Source organism: Symsagittifera roscoffensis, chromosome 1, assembly GCF_963678635.1.
Source record: "Symsagittifera roscoffensis chromosome 1, txSymRosc1.1, whole genome shotgun sequence".
Lineage (NCBI taxonomy): Eukaryota > Metazoa > Xenacoelomorpha > Acoela > Convolutidae > Symsagittifera > Symsagittifera roscoffensis.
The window spans coordinates 39,491,823-39,513,476 of record NC_087062.1 but is presented as its reverse complement, the minus strand read 5'-3'; the positions used below and the strand labels follow the sequence as shown (position 1 = coordinate 39,513,476).

The window sequence follows — 21,654 nt, the reverse complement described above, 5'->3', positions numbered from 1 at the left end:
CAAATTTTTCCTGACAAATGAGAGAAAATCGATGGACTTTTTTATTTGCATAAAATGAGTGAAAAGAAAGCGCTTATAGAAAAAGCGACTTTTTCTGTAATATGGTCCAAAAATCCGCCTGACGTTCATGGAAGTTACCTGAAACACTTCATGAATTTCTCGTCGCAATGGGGATAGTTAAGGTACCTTGATCAAGAAATGTGAGAAAGGTCAAATGTCATGGAGACAAGTCAAATATCATTCCCATTTTAGAACTTATTGAGGCAATACTATCATAGGTAAAGGTCAAATTCACTTTTTCTCTTATAAAGGGCACCTGGTTTTCCTCATATCAGTAGAGATCGCATTCAATGCTAACAATATTGGGACTATTTGCTAAGATTTATTTTTAAAAAGAAACATAAATTGAAACTTTATTAAAGTATATACAAATTTCCTTTTGTTAATTTATACAACGCATAGATGTAGAACTTCAAAAATTGAGAATTATTGTTTAATTCATTTTCACTGGATGAAAGGAAGATAAAATAGATTAGAACTGATTTGATGTATTCAGTATTTACATAAATTTCAATCAGCGCAGTCTACAATATCTTCGCTAGCGTTTCATCATGATTTTCAAACACCGCTCATCCTAAGTACAGCAAAATGGTATTAGTAAATCATGCTCTTAACAATTTGTCAGATTGCAACAGGGTTTTTAAATGTTATGCTGACGCAAGCAATAAATGGCGGTAGAATGGAAGTCTAAGATTAAAGCACTAAAAGATAGTATCTCACAAGAAGACATTTAGCCTCAACCATTTTCTCAAATAGTCGAACAGAATAATAATAGCTCAGGTGGTGGATGGTAGCACACAGAGAACACAATCTGCAGCGAGCATGGGGTTGGAAATACTGTTATCAAATCTTGCTTTTACTTTTTAAGCTCCGCCGTACACTGACTGTATATTCGTCGCAACTTTTTTATATGTTTTTGCTGAAATGACTTTTGAGAACATGTTCTAGTTTTGAGGTTTCTCTGGTCCATGAAATTTCAGTGATGTTTCAGATGCTTAGACTGCATGTACTTCCTTCGCTTCAATTTCAACGTCAACGACTGTGGCTCGTCGTCTATTCCGACCTCGATGAGGAACGCGACGAACAGGAGCACGTGTTCGAATATGACGAGGAATGCCATCCTTCCGAACAGGACCTCCCAGTCAGACTTGTCCATCGAATCTGAGGACCTGTCGGCGTAGACGTCGTGTTTGTAGTAGCAAGTCGTGTTCGCACTGAAACAGATAATGTATTTTTGTTCAAAGCACCGGCATGGCGACAATTTACACCATTTAGAACAGACATCGACTGCAGCTGCGCGTTTTAATCCGCAAAAATATTATAACTCTTTCATGAAACATTCTATATTGAACTGTTTACCACCACTAGAATGGCCATTTAAAATAAGTTTTCAATGTTTTCTGACAAATTAGATGGCGACGAACTATCGCTTTATGACAAGGGTATACATTATCAACTACGACCATTTGTCAACTTCTGATTAAAAAATTGCTTTTAATTTTTCCAGATTCTCTACGGTAACTCAAAAATAACTCCACAAAAGGAGAGTCAAAAATCAAATTAACCGACAAATTGGAAAGTTAAAAATTACCCTTCAGTGTGATTTTGCACAAATCAATGCAAAATGAATGGTTAATTTGGTGCATTTTTCAGTGCAACCAACTGACCATGGTCAAGGAACTACCGGAACTTTGACCACAAAAGCCCAAATGTATATTTGGATCGGTCGAATCAAATTGCCTCACGATATTCCCCGTTTCAGATTCAATAACCTCTTCGGATCTTCCAGACGATTAAGTTGCGAAAACTTGTATTTGCGTCTAACTAATAACCTCGTAGCAACCATGCAATGCGTTTGGGGTTCTTTTGACGATGGTGCTCGTTATTGGATACCATAAGGCTATTGTTCAGTTTAGCTATGAGCGTGATTTTGATGTTCCTTCAGATTTTAAAAAATTGTAAATTGCGTGTACTGATGTGATTAATTTCGTGCACTGATGTGTCCATGTTTTAATACCAAATGAGAGGCACAATAATCACTATACAAATCAGTAACATTATCATTACTCAAAAAATGCAGTAGCTTCAGGTCTTATCCTGTCACATTTAATAATCATTCCAAGTGGCTGAAATGGTTTGAATTACGTCTCCAACTACTAGTTTTTTACAGCCGTATCAAAAAAAATGTGAATCAATTTCAGTGTTCGCCGTAGAAATTCGATGTCCCGATGTTTTCTAGTCACAGCTATGTTTCAAAACGACAAAAGATTAATCTACAAATTGCGAGCAGAAATTCAAAAGAATTGCCTCTTTAGGTTTACGAAAATTTTCAATTACAGAATCGCAATGCCGTTTCGATATCTAGCAAAAAAACTGCTGATTTATGTGCGAAAGGAGTCAAAGCATTTCACAATCTCTAAAACACTAAGGCCTATTGGCTTGTACCACTTTTTAATATCCCAGTGGTGGAAAACAGTGCAAATCACATTACTCTAATTATAGAGCTCATTGTTTGATTTCGGAGGCGCTGTATGCCTCCCACTTTCTTTTTCAGTAATACTTCTCCCATGGGGTATTTCTTTTAAAACGAGGAGGGTCTTAAAAATAAAGAGTTTAATATTCCAAAAGCATTTCAAGGGTTGCATTTGCAATCAGAGCATGACTTCAATTTGAGATAACTCGCTCTCAAAACCATCGAATGAAACAAAAAAGGCTATTTTTAAAAAATTTCAAAAAAAAAAATACTTTTCGACGTACAACTTTCAATTAGTTTTATGTGCTTCTAAACACTTGCAAAATTTAGACAAATCTTTCAACAAATTGCAAAAAATTTGTCATAAAAAAAAACGAAAAATCAATAATAATTTGGATTATAAATTTGAGGATGGATTCGAATACTGCAAAACAACTATCCACAAAAACTGGCAAAAAAGGCGCATTAAACAACACCAGCTCACTATCTTCAAATTGACTGCAAAATTTGCTTCCCTGGACAAAATATCCGATCACATATACTCCCAATTTGAAGATATTGAGTTGGTTTTTTTAATTGTCCGTTTTTGCCAGTTGTTTTTTGCATAGCTGTTTTGCAGTAGTTGAATCAGCCCTATTAATTATAATCCAAATTATTGTTGATTGTTCTTTTCTTATGGCAAATTTTTATGCAATTGATTTGTAAAAGATTCGTCTGATTTTTCGCACTGAACAGAAACTAACACGCAATATTTCAAAATCAAACAAAAATGAAAATCAAATGTATCAAAATGAAGTGACGCGGAACTTCGCACCACTTGCGATATCAATCAACCACAGCAAAAAAAAAACTAGTCGGTAAAAAAGTCAAAAAAAAATCATATAAAGATTTGATATAAAGCTAGATCTCCTATAGTTAGAAAAGTATTTGACTCATTTCCTTCCAAAACACATTCCAATTAAGCCAATTTATCGTCTAAGTTGTATCAAAAAAAATTACAAGCTGTAACAAAGCCTACAATACTTGAGCAGACACCCGTTTAGACGAAAAAAAAAACATTTTTGAGAAACTTGAAAACTCGAAAATACGTTTTCAAGAAAAGACTAAATTCACAAAAACACACACGAATCAGACACTTATTTAGCTCATCAAAGGCTTCAATATATAGTCACTAAGCCGATAAAATCTAAGCCGAATCCTTATTTTTCAAAAAACCAAAATTCTACCAAATTGAAGCTGATTAATTTACAATGAAACGGGTATTTAAAATACATTTATGCTCAAAATTTGTTGACTGACAAAATTACATACTCAAGAAAGTTAATGAGAAAATAATTCAGAGAAGCTTTCGAAATTCAAAGAATAAAAATATGGCCTTAAATTCTTTAAACTTAAGCTGCAATTTATGATTGCATATTTGACACAGGAGGTGAAGCGGAGGTTCGCACAAGTTTCAATATCACTTAAAATTAGCATTGGAAGCTAGCGGACTGGAAAAAATAAAACTAATTCCGAAAAAAAAATTGAAAAAACCCCAACTGAACAACTACAAATTCATGTCGAATAATTTTCTATTTGAGGAAATATATACAGTATGGCAATCAACGTCGTTTAATGAAATTCATAAATATATGGAGCGGCAACTGAGTCAAAAAAACCTTGGGTACAATCCCGCTGAGCCAAAACAAAATTGTTTTCACGAAAAACTTCTATTCTGAGATTTTTAGCTTTTGCACGATCCAGAAAGGACCGTAAAAATTATTTTTCCCTCAAAACTATCCAAAATTAGGTCACTAAGCTGAAATAGTTTGGGCCAAATAAAGTTTTTAAGAACAGAAAAACAAAACAAAAAATGTCAGATGCAGGAGTAAATAAAAACACTAAAAGCAATTTTAAAAAATTGCACAGCGAAAAAAATATATAAGATGTGGCAACAAGGCCGACAAAACATGAACTGACAAATCATAGGCCTACAATGGTTTTTGAACAGGAAGAACTCCTGTTTGAAAAAAAAACAGGCCATGGTCAGATTCAAACTCAGGACCACTGCAGTCCCAGGCGTATTCGTTATCTCCAGACTAAGTTAGCAGACTAAGAAAGCCGGAGACGCTAGATAACTTGAAATCATTATATACCAGGATACCAAATGATTCTATTGATTACATTTATATCCGGAAAAAGTCTATGATGTACGTACTGAAATTAACCCAATTTGAGAAAACTGGATCAATAGTTTCATAGGTGAACACATCGCGCGTAACAATGCAGTTTTTTTGGCAGTCAGTCAATTTTTGTAATTTTTTCAAACACTGAAATCAAAACCAATAGGTCTTCATTTGATAACACCCTTGAACCATTACGAGCTTTCTCTGAGGTGAACACATCGCGCGTAAAAAACCTAATTTAAACACATAGGCGAAGCGGAGCTCCGCATCACTTGCGATAAAAACGAAAGGATAGCGTTGTATGCTACCAAATAGTCAGTGAGACAGAAATAACAGAGTCGAAAAAACTTGAAAAACATTTTTTTTTCTGGAAATACGAAACATAAGACCTCAGAAAAACAGACGAGAAATTCAACCATTGGCTTTAAACAAGCTTTCAGCAATTTCCGAGATTTAACAAAGCCAAAACCATGCGGCTAGATATCCATTGATCTGAAACCAAAAATAGTAAAGGAGTTTGTCCTCAAAAACTTGAAAAAATCAAAAATTCAATCTGAGAAAAACAGATGGGAAACACAAACACTGTCAATAAGCATGCTTTTAGTACTTTCCGATCGCCCACTAAGCCAACAACACGTGGTAAGAGCCCAATCGATCCGAAAACAAAAAAGGCCAACGGATATATATATATATGGTCATAAAAGACCAACAATTTGCTTTGGAAAAACGAAAAATTAAATCTCACAAAAAACAGACGAAAAACAACCATTATCATTAAACAAGCTTTTATATTTTACAAGCATTTACTAAGCCGACAACACGTGGTTACACGCCAATTAATACGAAAAACGAACACAAACAATGCAAAAGGAATTTGTTTGTTACCATACGTTAATACTTTCATACTACCAACCGAACTGATTTATTAACAACAAGAATAATCATTTTCTATCTTCAAAGCGATGTAAAACAAGTTTACTTAGCCTACAAACCAAGAACCGAAATCATTCAGGCCGAACAAAACTTCTACGGGAAAAAAAACACAAAAAAACTACAGTAGTTAAAACTACAGTAGTTAAACAACCAAACTTGAGACTAAAATGCTAACTGATTACAGCGACAAAAAAAGTGTGGAATGACACCTAAGCCGAAAAAACATAAGCCGACAAACTATAATTTGACTAATCAATTTTCACGGAAAAAAATTCAATTTCGGGCACCGAAAAAAAAAATCCGGCCGGAAATGGAACCCCTGACAATAAATTGAAGAAGCAACTGCTTAACCTCCCGACCAAATGCGATGGGGTCTGGAAGATGCAAAGGTTTGATAAAAAAGCAACATCAATTACAATTACAAATGTGTAAGAAAAGTTGTTTACGGGGAAAAGTCTTGTTCCCGATTACAAGACACTTGCTCTCGCAAGTGTAATATAAAACAACTGGTAAGCCCGTCTCCCTTAACCAACCGGCTCGAAAAAAAAATCATTTATTTTGAGAAAACTTTTCGAGCAAAAAACTTTGAATAACTTCAAGTTATTGCATATTGTGAATCGTAGCAAAACTTTAGGTATTTCGACGGAATCTACTCAAGCAAGCACTGAATTTAACTATTTCAAAAAATTTGATTCGAATTCAAATGTTTTTATAGCATGAACTTTAGTGCAAACATTGGTAATTTTCTAGGCAAGCCATTTGAGCGATGATTTGCCAAAATTTTGAAGTTAAACTGTAGCGTGAATTAATATTTCCAATTGTTTCATAGCGTTGAAAAAAAAAACAAATAACAAACTTCTCCGTGAAACCACCAACAGATATTGATCAACTCATCGTTTGTAAAAAGACTCAAATAAAAAGGGGAATGGAGCCATATGACCCAAAAACGCCTGCCATAAGTATGTATTTGTTACAATCAGGCAAAGTAAAATAAAAAATCAAAATTGTTTTTTTTTAATCGATCAAATCACATTTTTGGTGCGCTGTGATGAAAAAAAAATCACAGGCTAAAATAGGCCAACCTTACTTAAGCCAATATCATGTATCTTCGATCTCACTCATTAAGTACTAATAAAGACACAATTTTATCATATATTTCTTTAAAATTTAAGAATTTTAGATTCAAAAATCCTTCCCATCTTTTAACTGCAAGGCTCTAGAAGGCCAAATTTTGGCAAGAAAATTGCAACCCTGAACTACACTTTCGTTAGCATTCAAATCCGGGTATAAATTTTGAACTTGAAAATACTTTTGATTTTTCTATTTATTAGAATTTTTGAAAGATTTTAAAAATTGTCAATATCTCGATTAAATGTGAGCTTCTGGAAGGCCAAGTTTTGGCAGTAGAATCTCAATATTAAAAGAAAACCCCGATGGCATTCAACTACAAGTTCAGTTTTGTGAATGAAAAAATATAATTCAAAAATAAAATTGATGTAAGGTTTCTCAAAATTAAGGACAATCTGCCTAGACATCTGTCCTTGACGTAAACATAAATCTTAAGCTTCAGATTGAAAAAATACTTCTAAAATTTTCATGCTTATAACTTGCACGTGGTCCCTAACGACTTTCGAGATTCATTGTTCCCTATAAAAATTGCTTCAACATTGCGTCCATAGAGCATTTGCCGTTATGTTTAAATAATACTAGCAAGCCCGCCTGCAATAATCAATTGGCTCGCAAAAAAGTGTTTTGATCAAGCTATCCAAGCAATGAAACTTTGAACAATTTCAAGTTGAGCCATATCGTAAATCGGTTTGAAAAAATTTAGGTTTCGTAGAATGAATCGGTTCCCGAAATATTGAAGTTTTTCTAAGCAAGCTATTCAAGCTGAAACTTTGAAATAATTAGCAACCTTTTAGAGCTATGAAACTTTGAACTATTTCAAGTTAATTTATAGACTGAATCGGTTCAGGAAAAAATGAACTTTCTAAGCAAGCTTTTAAAGCTATAAAATTTGGAATCATTTCAGGTTGTTTTATAGACTGAATCGTTATGCGAAAAGCTTAAATTTATCTAAGCGAGCTATTAAATCTCTGAAAACTTCAAATTAAAGTTTCTTTAAAGTTAATTTGCAAAAAACTTGCTGACAAAATGTTTGCGAAAGCTTTGCTTTAAAAACTTAAGCTTTTCGCAAAACGATTCGGTCTATGAGATAACTTGAAATATTTCAACGTTTTTCTGAGCACACGATTCATGCGATGAAACTTTGAATTCTTTAAATTATTTAAAGGGGCAAATCGGTGTACGAAAAGCTTAACTTTTTCTAAGGACGCTATTGAAGCAAGGAAACTTTGATTTATCTCAAATTTTCACATAATAAATCGATTGGCGAAAAGTTCGTTTTTCTAAGCAAGCTATGCAAGCGATTAAACTGAAAATTTCAAAATAATTCATAGTGCAAATCGGTTAGCAAACAGCTAGTTTTTCTAGCTGGGAGGCTGATGTTTTTAGTTGGTTCGTTTCAGAATGAAATCAACCTAAGAACGCAAATTTCGGAAAAAATGGACAAGCAATGTCTAGCCTTGAAGAATTGAATTTTTGAAGAATTGTCTACCGAATTGAATTTTTGTCAAAAACAATTCTAGAATATTCCAGACTTAAGAAAATTTGAAAATTCTAGAATATTCTTGGCCTTTTCTTAAGGCTTAGAGCCTTAAGAATTTTTGAACGTTGCATTCGACAAAGCTAAAACATTGCGTTCAGTTAAACATTGCATCCATAGCGCAGTCGGAGTTACATTTAATATATAAGATATACACCCTGCCAAAAATAATACCCCCAACCGAAATAATATTACACCCTATTGAGTACACCATATTTTTCAATAGCTGGGCTCCACTTTTTGGTCGATTTTACACCACCTAGAAATCACCCACTCTTGCAAGCTCATGGAAATGAATTAAGTCAACTAGGGAGGATTCTAGGTCCTCTTCAATCGCGTTTAAGATTGCAAAAAATAGGAAAGTCGGACATCAGCTAATTGAAACTGACATCAAAAACATTCCTCTTTTCATTTTTCAAAGCAAAGGGGGAGCAAATCGGGTAAAAATCAACCATATCAAAAACTTATATCAAAAGTAAGTGGTGAATTGAGTTAGCTTTAACAGAGGCTTTCCAAATTTAATTTCAATTCCTGGATTAGGACAAAAAATTATTCACGCGAATTATAATACTCGTGCCGAATTCAAGAGCAGCAGTTCCCGAGTGCCTTACATGCCAATGTCAACTTTTTTATCGCTTAATTTATACGATTTATACGGGAACCAATTTTTTTATGACCAAGTACAAACTTCGTCTGATTGATTCGTTTAACTTTTCAGCCCACACCAGCGGTCAATTGAGGTAGAAATTTGAACCCACATTTACTCGTCAAGCTGTAATTAAAGCAAAGATTCTGTGAAGGTATTCTTGTTACAAATCGGATGAACCTTCTCAACAATTAACAGTCGAGGAATCAATCGCTTTCAATATTTGGCCTGTTGAAGCATTTCATTACAATACTTGAAAACTTCGGTGAAAGTTGCTATCATTCCGCAATTAACTGCATAACTTATGACTAGATACTTTTTTCGATTACGTCTCAAATGGCATAATTCCCAAATGGCATAAAAATGAAATATTTCCCAAATGACATAAATTTCATGCAACAGTTGCTTTGGAAAAATCGAGAACAATTTTTTCGTGAACAATGTGAGAAAATTAGTCAAATTGTCAATTCAAATGTTGATTGACATTTTATCGTGAAAAACTTGTAGAACTTTTTATCAAAAGCAAGAAGCATAAGCTTGCGGTTATTAATAAGCTTCTTGTGGTCAAATTTTTTCGGCAAACCTGTGGCTTAAATTTGTTTGGAAGCAATTAATTACAAATCTTGTTCACATGCTTTCGTTCCTGACAAAATGTTAGAGTTAGAAATTGAAAGAAAACGTTTAAATTACAATGAAAACTTGTGAAATTTATGCCATTTGGGAAAAGTTTCCATTTTTATGCCATTTGGGAATTATGCCATTTGGGAAGTTACCCTTTTTTCTGCTCATTCCTATAGCACGTGCGTGGTTTCAGAGATAAATCAGACAAATATTTTTGGCTTAGTTTAGCATATCTGAATCAAAACCGTCGCATATATCCAATCTTACGGTCATTTGTATTATCAAAGTAACTTTGATTGCAGTTTGGCATTTTCTGCAAATTCTTTGAATTTCCTTAAAGAAACAAAGTGACATTTAAAAACAACTTCCCGAAGCAATTTAGCATTTAATTGACCATTAAACTCAGGCCAAAGACAATGCAATCAAAAACTTGAAGTCAAGGTTGCCATAATCTGTTTGAAGCTCAAAATAGTCGTTTCGCTTCAATGGGTTTCTATATTAAATCGGTAGCGAATTAAGACTGCGGGGTCAAAGCTACCAATTACGCAAGGCATAATTGTCTTCGCTTTTCACAAAGCGTGTAGAAGCTGGGCCCCAGGGGTTGATGTTGTGAGACTAATAATCACCTAATGAAGTCATTAAGTCCCCTTAGGCAGAGAAAGATAACTTTAATTGGAATCAAGATCACCGTGTAATGATAAAAAGAGTAGTCGAACTCAGATCGAAGATACTGAAGCAATATTCAGCTGAAGCCTTAAAATTCACGTAGGCGATAACTTAACATTATCTATATTTGGAAAAGAGCCCTTCAAAATAATCAATTATGCAGCTGAATTATGGTGAAAATGCTGCTAAAAATTGGTAATAAGGGTCCTTACAACCGAATATCTCGCTAATTTTCATACTAACAGAAGGCAGGAAGACAGAACCAACGGAATACAACATGAAGACAGAAAATTAAAAAAGACCAATGCAACCAGATATTTCCAACCATTAGGCATAACCAGAGAGCAAAATTCCTCTAGTCAGAATAATTTCCGGAATCTTCAGACTTCTTTGATGTTTCTTGAGACTTGTAGTTCGAAAGTGAACCTCGGTCAATATTTTTTCATGTATTTCTCGAGAAAAAAGGCAAGCCAATTACTTCATCGATGAAATAAAAGCATCGCAGATCAAGAACTGTTAATTACCGAATCAAGAAACAGTTGTCTGCCAATTACGCCCATCGCTCGCGTAAATGGCAGACATCTGTTTATTTTAAAAAAATCGATTTTAGAATAAAAACATCATCTCAGAGCTCCCTTAGTTTCATTAATCTTTCATGATGGACACTTTTTTGATAAAAATTTTACCAATTCGAGAAAACTGGATCAACCGGTAACTTTTTCCGCTCTTCATTCTTCAACAATCTCACAAGCGGATAACGAAAACAGGCGGATATAAATTTCACACAGAGGCGAAGCAGAGATTCGCATCACTTGCGATACACAAATATATGCACAAGAAGTAGAAAAAAAAAACTGACTGGGTTGAAACCTTGAACCTCTGTAGTTCCAATCATGGAGTTTACTTCCAGGGCAAAGGTGTAGAATAAGACGCTCAATTTGAACTTATAATAAATCAAGCCATCAAATGATTCAATAACTCTGTTGAACAAGTTTCTCACCTGAAAAAAAACTGCTAATATTATAACGCTCACTAATCAGACGTGTTATTATTTCCGGGCTATCAACGGGAGAAACTTCAAGAAAAAGAGGCATCAAGCAAACCGTAAAAAAATTGGCCCTCGTACAACAAGTGGAAATTCTGTAACCTTCGCCAGAAAAACTGCGGCAGTTATGCCGAATAAAATTAAGTAGACACCCTTCAGGCCGAAATTCAATTTCCGGGAAATTTTCATCTACAACTCAAGTCGGATGCTCATATACCCTGGTTCAATAGACACCTTATTATGAGCCAGTAGCAAATTAAGAGCCCGTAAATTTCCATCAGTTACCACTTTCTTGAAAATATAAGAAACTGTCTACGAAAAAATATATATCGATTACAAGATACTTGTTCTCACAAATAATATTAAAACGAATAATCATCATTCAAATTTCAATGTCTATGTCTGTCACCAAAATGCTTAGACTTCGAGGTTAAATGACTTACATGGAATATCTGGAATGATTCATATGACTGTTAACAACCTTCATTTTTAGGCTTTAAGAAGGATCTTCTGTCACATAGGGACCTCAAGTGCTGGATTTCCACTTGATTCCGGTACTTTTGTTACTTCTTAGCGTAATTATTTAAGATAATCGTAAGGTGATAAATAGCCAAATTGGATTAAAATTTCTCATTTAAACCAGAACTTACTAGTCTCCGGTCATGTTGTAGGCCACGAGGTTCTTGCTGTAGAACCCGTCCATAGATCCATGGTTCTGGTGTTCGTAGATGACTCGGGGGATGAAATCTGATGTAAATGCGATGAGACAGCCGTTGGCCACCACGGCGATAATGCTCACTGTCTCCAGAATGTATTGCCAAGCTCCAATGTCCTTGACGACTTTCGTCACAGGACGACGCGTCTGAAAAAAACTCCTTTACTAACATTTAAACCTAATCTATTACAAATCATCTGAAAACCAACAGAACATAGATATATCTGAACATTATAACTCGCATGGAACATAAAATTTTCCTATGATATCCAAACACTCATCTGAGACTCGGAATAATCATTGTTTAACAAGGCTCAGCTTTTAAATTAATTTCATACACATTTTCACACAGAGGCGAAGCTGAGCTTGGTATCACTTGCTATATCACACAAACATAGCACTGCAGCTAGAAGCCAAAAAATGAAACGGAACCCATGAGGTCCAAGCAATTCAAAAAAAGTCAAAAAAACTACAATTACAAAAATCTCGGGTTAACTCCCAAAATCTGGACTAGTGCATCAACAAATTAAAAACAAAAAAACACTTGAGTAAATCAAAAACACTTGCAACTAAATTAAAAACTTACAGCACAAGAAAATCACATGATGCAGTAAATAAACCGAAAAAACATAATCCGATAAACGATAGAACGACCATTTTTGTTTATCTGTTGCCTAAATGTTGTGATAAAATTAACTTATAGTTTAAGATGTCAGAAATCCGTATTGATCTTGTCCAAGAGATCATGACGAAATTGGATTCTGCAAACTGTGACGTCTTAGTTAAACCAATCCTGAATTATACTTGATCAGTTGAGGCATAAGACTGAAACTACCAGCAACCAAACTGAGGCTACTGTGATTTGAAAAACGAAGTGAAGAGCTTAGAAGAAAATTTATCGGAAATGAAGCGCTACAGCTCGGAAAATTGTTTTATATTTGAAATGCAACTTTTGATTTGAAAAAACTTTGCTACAGCATCTACGAATTCCTCGACAAAAGTCTTCAAATCAAGGAAGGTTACACCCTGTGATAACAGGTCATGTCATCCTTTCAATAAAGGCAAATATTTCTATCCACCCACTAATAGCCTAGAAAAAAGCCATATATCACTAGAAGCAACTTCTTGGATGTACCGAAAACCTGAATGCTAAGAAACGAAAACCCATCTTTATCCGTTAAAGTTTATCGAAGCGGGATGCCGATAATCAGAGCAAAGTACACAATATGGGCTTTATTACTACAATTAACAACTGTCAAGAAAAAAAATCCTGATGAAGTGGCAAAAACTAGCCAATATCATTCCCAGTAAACAATGAAAGATCCCTAAACGATCCGAAAGACTGTGCAACAAAACGAACTGACAGAAATCAAAAACACAGAGACAGAAAGATGATTCAAACCAGTGACAAATGATAAATACAAATCATTCCTAAAACGATTAAAAGCGCCAAGTGACGAATAAAAATCGTGAAGGTTAAACCGAATTGACGAAATAAAACTCCAGAAAAAATAAAAGGCACAACATCAATTCAACCCCTACAGGTACTTTTACTGTTGCAAATAAGTAAAATTCAATTGTCTTTTAGTTTATATTTAAACATTTCGATTATCATTTAGAGAAGCTAAGCTTCAATACTTAAGAGGCACAGGCATTAACTATACGCTTGCATTCAGATTGATAAAATGTATAACTTATTCAAAAAGATGCATATATTAGATAATGTTGATGAAACCCAAAATAGGTACCAATTTAACAAAATTGTTTAAAATTTCTTGATACACACATTTGAGTTCTGTTTTGATGTATTGCATCATTGCACAAAATCTTTTTTTATGAACTAAACCCTTGGTCTAAGATCCGTTCATGATGCTAGATAATCAATTTTGGTCTCAATTTGTTTGGTCTCTGCCTCCTATATAAGCTACCCTGTAGCTTATTGGAGCACACTGAAATAAGTACAAGTATGAACACACTATAGTTTCTGATGACCAAGTACTAAGAATGATTTCGCCAAAAGATTAAAGAAAAAAATAAAAAGCTCCGATTATTTTCAGTTTTACCCAAAATTATTCTTAACTTTTTCAAGAAATTTAAAAATACATAAAACAAAAATATGTTTGTAAACTGTTTGTCAACTTATCATTGAACATCCAGTGAACTTATCATAGAAAACGTTTTCCGTCCCAAGCGTAGTCGTTAACCTACACCAAGTGCTCACAACGATGCTCACAAAAAAAAAAAAAAAAAAAGAACAACTTCATAAATTGTAGTTTTCGTATCATGCAGGAATATAATTAAGAGATTTTCAGAGACGGTTCACAGCTTAATTTTCAGCGACGCTGTTACACTCACCTGCGCGAGCAGTTTGTTTGCATCGATTCTGATCTCGGCGATGTTATTCAGCAAGGCGAACAGAGGGGCAAGCGGGAGTGCGATGACGAAGATGGTGCAGAATCCGAACTGGATGACCATCTCCAGGTACTCCCCGAACAGACCGTAAAAGTCTGGCTTGAACACTCCCTCTTCCAGCAGGTTGATGCCATCTTCAGTGTTCACAGATGAACTTCTGCTATCTGACAAGGAAGACTATTTAACTCTGCAACATGGTGGACTTCAATTGCTTATGTGGAGTTATACAAGTGACACTAATCTAGATATCTATTCTAACTTAACATTATTGTCCACACTTTAACGAAACAATTGTCAGCACTTTTGTTCTGCCAAAGACATTTAAAGTTGCATAACTTTTAGCTTTAACAAATGTGGTATGTAGGTCAACGTAATAAGTTCTTTCACAGCGAATCACAACTAAGAAGAATGATTCTGGTAACCACAAAATTCATAGTATATCATACTTTTGCTTTTCCTTCCGGCACTGAATTTGCTCCACATAGACAACATCAAGGGCTTCGCAAACTCCATGACATTGTTGAGCAGCTGGTTTCCAATCATGATCACAGTCAGTTGGATAGCTAGCTCTACCATGCAACTCCCTGTGCACTGTTCCGGTCTTGTTCCAAGCACCATTTTGTGCTCTCCTGGAGTTCCAGCAAACTTTCCTGAAATCAAAGGTACTGTCCATCGTTCATAATGCTTTTTCCAATCGAAAAAGTTATATTATTCATTTTGACGCTTATGCGATGACTCTGCCAATGAAAAAGATTAGTTTCTACTGGAATTTTTATGCATTGCAATGCTGAAGACACTACTAAAGTACTTCTTAAGGCTTTTAAATTGCGAGATACCTCAAAGGAGATTTCAGGCGACATATTTAGTTTTCAGGCGACATAAATAAAAACTTAGCAGCCATTCCATCATTCTTACTAGAACTAATTTATGGAAAAAAAAACGCTAGGCGGTTTCTTGCAAGTATAAGAAAACAAAACCGCTGCTCAACCAATCATTTATCAGTTTTAAAAAATTGTCTACTAACTTTATAGCTTTATTCTCGGGTCTTATGTACTAAACGGCCCAAAATAAGTATTTCTATATCTTGATCTTAGTACCTTTGAAGAATCCGATGTATACTATTGAGCTGTAGTAGTTGACGAACTGCAGCACGTAAGACTTCAAGGTCAAGGAGTCGTCATACTCCTCTTCCGTCCTGTGCATTTCCCAGTCGGTCAGTTTAGTCGCCAACTGATCGTAGACCAGGTTACAGATCATGATGAAGATTAAATTGATAATAGCCGCTGTGAAACTAGCCATCATTGTCGGCTGGATCAGAGACATGTTCTTGAACACGGACGCTATGAACACCCGGTAGAATATGCACATGACGATGAAAGTGATCACGACAATCACCATGAGAGATATGACGCTGAAAGCAGAAAGAGTTCGCAGAGTTTTCAGCCACCTCGGGAAATGAGGTTCCTTCTGGTTTGTAATCGGGTTGATCCAAGTTCGGGTAGCCAAAGCCGCGTACTGGGGCCGGATGTTTCCATACTCCTCGTCCAGCTCATAAACATTCCACTTGAACGCGTACGCTGCCTGAGTTCGCTTCCACAATTTACAGAACAGAAGTGCCCAGATGCCCACAATGAAGGCGTATACTACAATTGCATTATTATCTGCGATGTGCGACACATAGGAGTAGATGCAGTTGTTTGATAATGGATAGGGTTCGCATTGGTCACATAGTGGACACATTGTCAGATTGCTGTTGCAGATGAAGTCAATCTGAGGATCAGCAGGGAGTGAGATGATGGAATACGCGAAGATCAGAAATCCAAAAAGCGCTAGCCAGATCATCATACGAGTATAGAATCCCAGCCAGAGAAAGTAGAAGGCGATGTTGGATCCGAAGTACAGTTTGACGTGGTCCAGGGGTTGACTTTTCCATAACTTCCAACCGTTCGCCCAGTATGTTCGAAGCACACTTCTCAGGTTGTCGGACCCCATGGGCTGCAGGGGTCCCGAGTGCAGTGCGAATGCACCACTGAAGTGGCCGTCATTAATCATTCGTTTTATGCCTACCTTTCCTTTGTGTCTATCCCCATAGGCTGTACCTTCCATTATCTTGTACACCAGAAAACTCCTATTAGTGGGCGTCAAGAACCTGTCCGGATCATCGTGATTCAAAAACTTCGTCATATCTCGCATGTCAAATGGTGCCTGGAATGTCTCCTCAATTTCAAACGGTAGATTGTCACTAACCTTGCTTTGACACCAGTCCGCCACCTTTTGTGAGACCTCGAAGGAATCAGTATCCACCGAAGTACCCATATCAACTGCAAGTGGACATAACAACTTCGTTTTCTCTGCCATTCTGAACGCAGTTTGGGGCGGAAGGTGGAACAAAGTGCAGATGTATTCCGCATTTGGCAACCTCACTTGCTCCATGTCAAGGTCCCCGTTCTTAGTCAGGGCGTCCACGAACGTCTCTCGATACTGCCGTGCCTTTTGGATCTCATCAGATTCAAAGAGTTCACGTGTCGACTCCTCGACGTTTTCATCTTCCGGGTTTTCGTCAACATCCGTGTGAATCAGCACATAGTCTACCTTCCGTATACCATCAGATAAGTACTTGTATCCGTGCTCTCGAGACATTCCACACAATCAAGTCAAAGAAATTCAAAATGACTTGTGGTTACCATATACTATTTGTGTTTATTAAATTGTGAACGATTTGAGCTAGCAAGGTGGTCGATCAATTAAGTTAAGCAAAACGTAAATTTTTGACAACACATGAAAACTTCAAAAGAATGAGCCAACACGTTTTGTACAATATTCAGTACGATTTGTAAATGGCTCTTACTTTTATGCCACCAGCAAATTCGAAAATCAAAACTATCAAAAACATAGCCAAGCCACCAAGAAAATCAATTATCGAACACAATCTTCTCGATCTGTTGAAGCATGGCTAATTTTTAAAGATTAACAAGTTATAAACTCAACGTGTTTTTCTATTCGCTGCTTCTAGTTTTAGTTGTGCGAACTAACAAATATCGTCCAATTTACAATAATCGTTGAGCGCAGGATTTATAAGACTGACATGAAATTATCTGATCTGAACTGTTTTTTCAGAACTTGCATTATCCAAACACATTTTCAGGGCAATAATCAGCAAAGCAAATAAAAAAAGAATTTTTTTAACCTAATTACAAAGCAGCCAAAAACTAAATGAAAAGAAAACTACTCGTATATTAGGACAAAGCACTAAATTTTCTAACTGCCCCTTTTAGCTGAAAAATTTTTTGCTTTGATCAAAAAACATGGAAATGATTATCTTTTTGTTCCGAACACTGAAAATGGGGAGGAACTTTGTATTCGCTTTGTATTCGGGTGTGTTTTAGTTATTTTTCCACGCAAATCAGGTACCACAAATAATCATCGGACAGGGTTGATTGATATATCATATTGAGGACCAATAAAAAAATTTCGAACATTAAAAATTTCTAAAAAATGTTTCCAGTGTCGAGAAAAACCGATTTGTAATTTTTTTTTTTTGTCTAATTTCGAGCGAAGAAAGCGATCGAATAAAAAGATGATAACTTGTTAAATTGGTCATTTAGGCTTTAAAAAAGGATTTCTCCAAAAAAAATTAGTTAAGATTAACAAATGTAAGATGCAAGTGTAAGATTAACAAATTACATAAATAATCAAAAAACACTTTCAATTACAAAAAAAATATCATACAACATAAAAAAGTTTATAAAATGTGGCAACGAGGCAGACAAACCACAAGCAGACAACCCATAGGCCGAACATTTTTGATACTTAATAGATTAGGTTTAAAAAACAGGTGCTGACCGGTCCCTTAGCCTTTTACTAGTTTTCTTACTCAGCAGTTTAAATTATTTTTCAAGAAGGTGAGCATGATTTTGTTATACTAGTTGTTAACCCGAAAAAAGTATATTTTCGGATTTGATAACGCTTGCTAATCGCAAGCGTCATAATCAATTGAATAGAATGTTCTAAACAAAATCACCCGGCAAATCAGCCAAAAAAATTGGGCCGAAATCAATAACGCCTACAAAAAATAACAATTTTTTACATCTGAAACTTTTTTACCTTTAGATCTAGTAACGCATCAACTCTAGACACAATAATACGAGGTGGTAAACGTGCAACGTGGTGAAAAAAAGGAGATCTCAAATTGAAGATCATCCTGTGAACAAAATTCTTCACGGGGAAACAAAAACTACTACTTGATTGCAATACCCTTGCTTATCGCAAGGGTAATTAATTCCAGTTTCGAGGTCAGATTTATTTCAAGTTTTAAAACGCAGTCGAATAATTTTGCTGCCAATTAAACAATGGAAAACAAAAAATCATTCAAAATGTAGTAAATGAAGCCCTATTGCGAGGTTTTCTTCCATTTCTTTTTATCAAAATCAATTTTGAAGCAATTTAAATTTAAGCAGAAAGAAATCCCACCAATCTATAAACTTTGCAATAACGATTCAACAAACCAACACAGTTTTCAACAGTTATTTGTTAAGTCAAGCTGATCAACCGGAACCTGTTGGGTAACTTTGGTGTAATGATGTGAAGAAAACGCCCAATAAGCGAAGTTGTCTTGCGGGATTTTATCACCGTATTCAGCTGAGACTCCGAAGGAGGAACAAATTCATCAACTGTGAACCGGACATAGCCTGGACACGCCGCTGTAAGTGCTCGTCTACTGTACTTTTCATAGCTACAAAAAATCTTATCATGAACGACTTGCTAATCGTTGATTGCGAATTTTTTCTTGTAAATTCTTACCCGGTGTTAACATTAACTCCAGGATAGAAAGCATAAGTGTTTTGCAGCGCCAAAATCTGTCCTTCTTCTACCCAGTCGCCGTCATCCACTTGAATAGTTCGGTATTTGCCTGGGGTATGTCTCCGTCTGTTTCTCGCTTTCCTGGCTGCTTTAACTCGCGCGAACCTGTTGATCAAAATTGAGCTGTCAAAGATGTGGACGAGCAACTTAGCGCTCAGACCATTCGGAAACATTTTAAATCTATATTTACCGAACTCATTGGATTAAAATTTCGCAAATATCCGGAGAGTTATACCGAAACAGAATGAAAATGACTGGAAATTACATCTACAATTTAAAGGTATGCCATATAAAATGTTCTAAATTAGTAAGCGTTATAATATTATCATTATAGCGAGCAACTTGAACTGCTTCTATAACGAGAACACAAATCCCAGAGTTCAAATAGTATTGAAACAAAACTTATCAAGCGGTAACTTAGCACACAAAACTTGGGTGGATAACCGACCAGCCAAAATAATGGAGCTTTAGTAAATTTTGAAACCGAGCAAATATGGAAATCATATTAAACAGATTGTTCACCAAAAACTGTTTTGGTTTGATAACGCTTAATAACTAGCGCAAAAAAAAACAAAAAAGTCTGGCCTTTGCTGATAAGCCTGCTGATGGTGCTTGAAAATAGAGAAACAAAGAACAGTTTTGCTTATGAAGAGCTCATCAAAACACATTTTGCCAACACCTTAAAGCAAGAAGAAACAAAAATCGCATATATATTTTCTAATTTCTCCGAATTATCTTAGATTAAAAAAGAATTTGAAAACTCATTCCTGGGTCTACAAAACAGATTTTTACCATGCTGGTTAAACAATCTCTAACAAAAATCAGATCATGAAAATAATTGCTCTTTGCTAAAATTTTTATTCCCCTGGGAAATCTGAAAACTAACGTCCATTTTTGATACTAGAAGTCGTTTAAATTTTTTACGCAATACTCAATTTTTTATTGGAGAGTATTGTACTTTCCATTTGGCAAGTGCATTTGAAATGCACTTGAGAAAAAAACCATAATCAACCGCGAAAATTTGAACCACTTACAATTCGCGGAAAAACCCTACTATTTTTTGTAGTGATACATCACTTCGCTCTTTAAAACTTAAAAATGGAATTTTTCATTTATTAAAAAGCACATGTCCTGCCCGGGGACAATTTCTTGACACGAGTCGTCCCAAGTAGGACGTTCAAAATTTCTCCCTATGCTCAGAATCAAATGCTCAAACTTGTTTTGATTAGAAAGAAAATAATATGATTCACTGATTTTGTTAAACAGATTGTTCACCAAAAACTGTTTTGGTTTGATAACGCTTAATAACTAGCGCAAAAAAAAGTCTGGCCTTTGCTGATAAGCCTGCTGATGGTGCTTGAAAATAGAGAAACAAAGAACAGTTTTGCTTATGAAAAGCTAATCAAAACACATTTTGCCAACACCTTAAAGCAAGAAGAAACAAATATCGCATATATATTTTCTAATTTCTCTGAATTATCTTAGATTAAAAAAGAAAAATTGAAAAATCATTCCTGGGTCTACAAAATAGATTTTTACCATGCTGGTTAAACAATCTCTAACAAAAATCAGATCATGAAAAAAATTGCTCTTTGCTATTTTTCAAAAATCTGGAAGATTTATCAGAATCCTGCAATCTAATATCTGGAAGGTAATCAATAATAATTTACCCCAAGAAAAAACCTCTTTAGGTGAAACCTAAGTGAATTTACGTACTCCAAAAAAGCAAAAAGCTCTTTGGAATCAAGTGCAACATTGTATTTTAAGCCTTTTAGTTGTGATTTGAAACTTCAAGCAAAATTTCAAATAAAATCAGTATCAAGCAAATGGTTTGAGATTCTTGGCTACTCAGAAAGGTGATTTATTTAAAGAAAAACAACAGTTATTTAGTCAGAGGCGAAGAAACACTTTGCAAACATATGCAAAGTAGCACTTAGCAAACACGAAAGCGAGAAAACGGCAAAAACGAGAAATCAGGTTAAAAAAACTGAAATTGAGCCTTGAAAAAAAATTGTGCAGATATTGATTCATATTATCACGTCCTCGCATCTGCACCATCGTCGCTGGCAGTAGGCCAATATTATCCGCCATAACATTACGCTTGCTAGGTCCTTTGTGTTATAGGATGGGTGGAGCGTTGGATGGATGATTAAATGACATGCTGGTTTGCGGACTTGAATGAATGATGGATGGCTGGATGTTCGGATTGGTCGATGGATGGATGGCCATACCGGTGGGTTGCTTGATGAATGAAAGACTTGATAGATCAATGGCATAAATGATAGACAGCATAATACATGGATTCAAAACTGATTTGGTGAGTGGGTAGATAAATGAAAGGATGGATGGTTGAATGGATGGAATAATAGACGAAAATATGGAAGACCAGATGG

The 21,654-nt window shown here is 35.4% G+C and overlaps 1 protein-coding gene and 1 long non-coding RNA gene across 2 annotated transcripts; both read right to left on the bottom strand.

The window, feature by feature from the left end:
* Positions 1-401: 401 nt before the first annotated feature.
* On the bottom strand, positions 402-17,252 carry LOC134844205 (anoctamin-7-like). The gene is made up of 5 exons (XM_063860788.1): positions 15,499-17,252; positions 14,848-15,051; positions 14,345-14,565; positions 11,925-12,136; positions 402-1,274 (listed from the first exon to the last, which is right to left on the bottom strand). Exons 1-5 carry the CDS (start codon positions 17,039-17,041, stop codon positions 1,037-1,039), a joined length of 2,418 nt encoding a protein of 805 aa, XP_063716858.1. The 5' UTR covers positions 17,042-17,252; the 3' UTR covers positions 402-1,036.
* A 1,580-nt stretch (positions 17,253-18,832) lies between these two features.
* On the bottom strand, positions 18,833-20,025 carry LOC134844204 (uncharacterized). The gene is made up of 2 exons (XR_010162670.1): positions 19,202-20,025; positions 18,833-19,133 (listed from the first exon to the last, which is right to left on the bottom strand). It is a non-coding gene; the product is annotated as an uncharacterized LOC134844204 (long non-coding RNA).
* Positions 20,026-21,654: the final 1,629 nt, after the last annotated feature.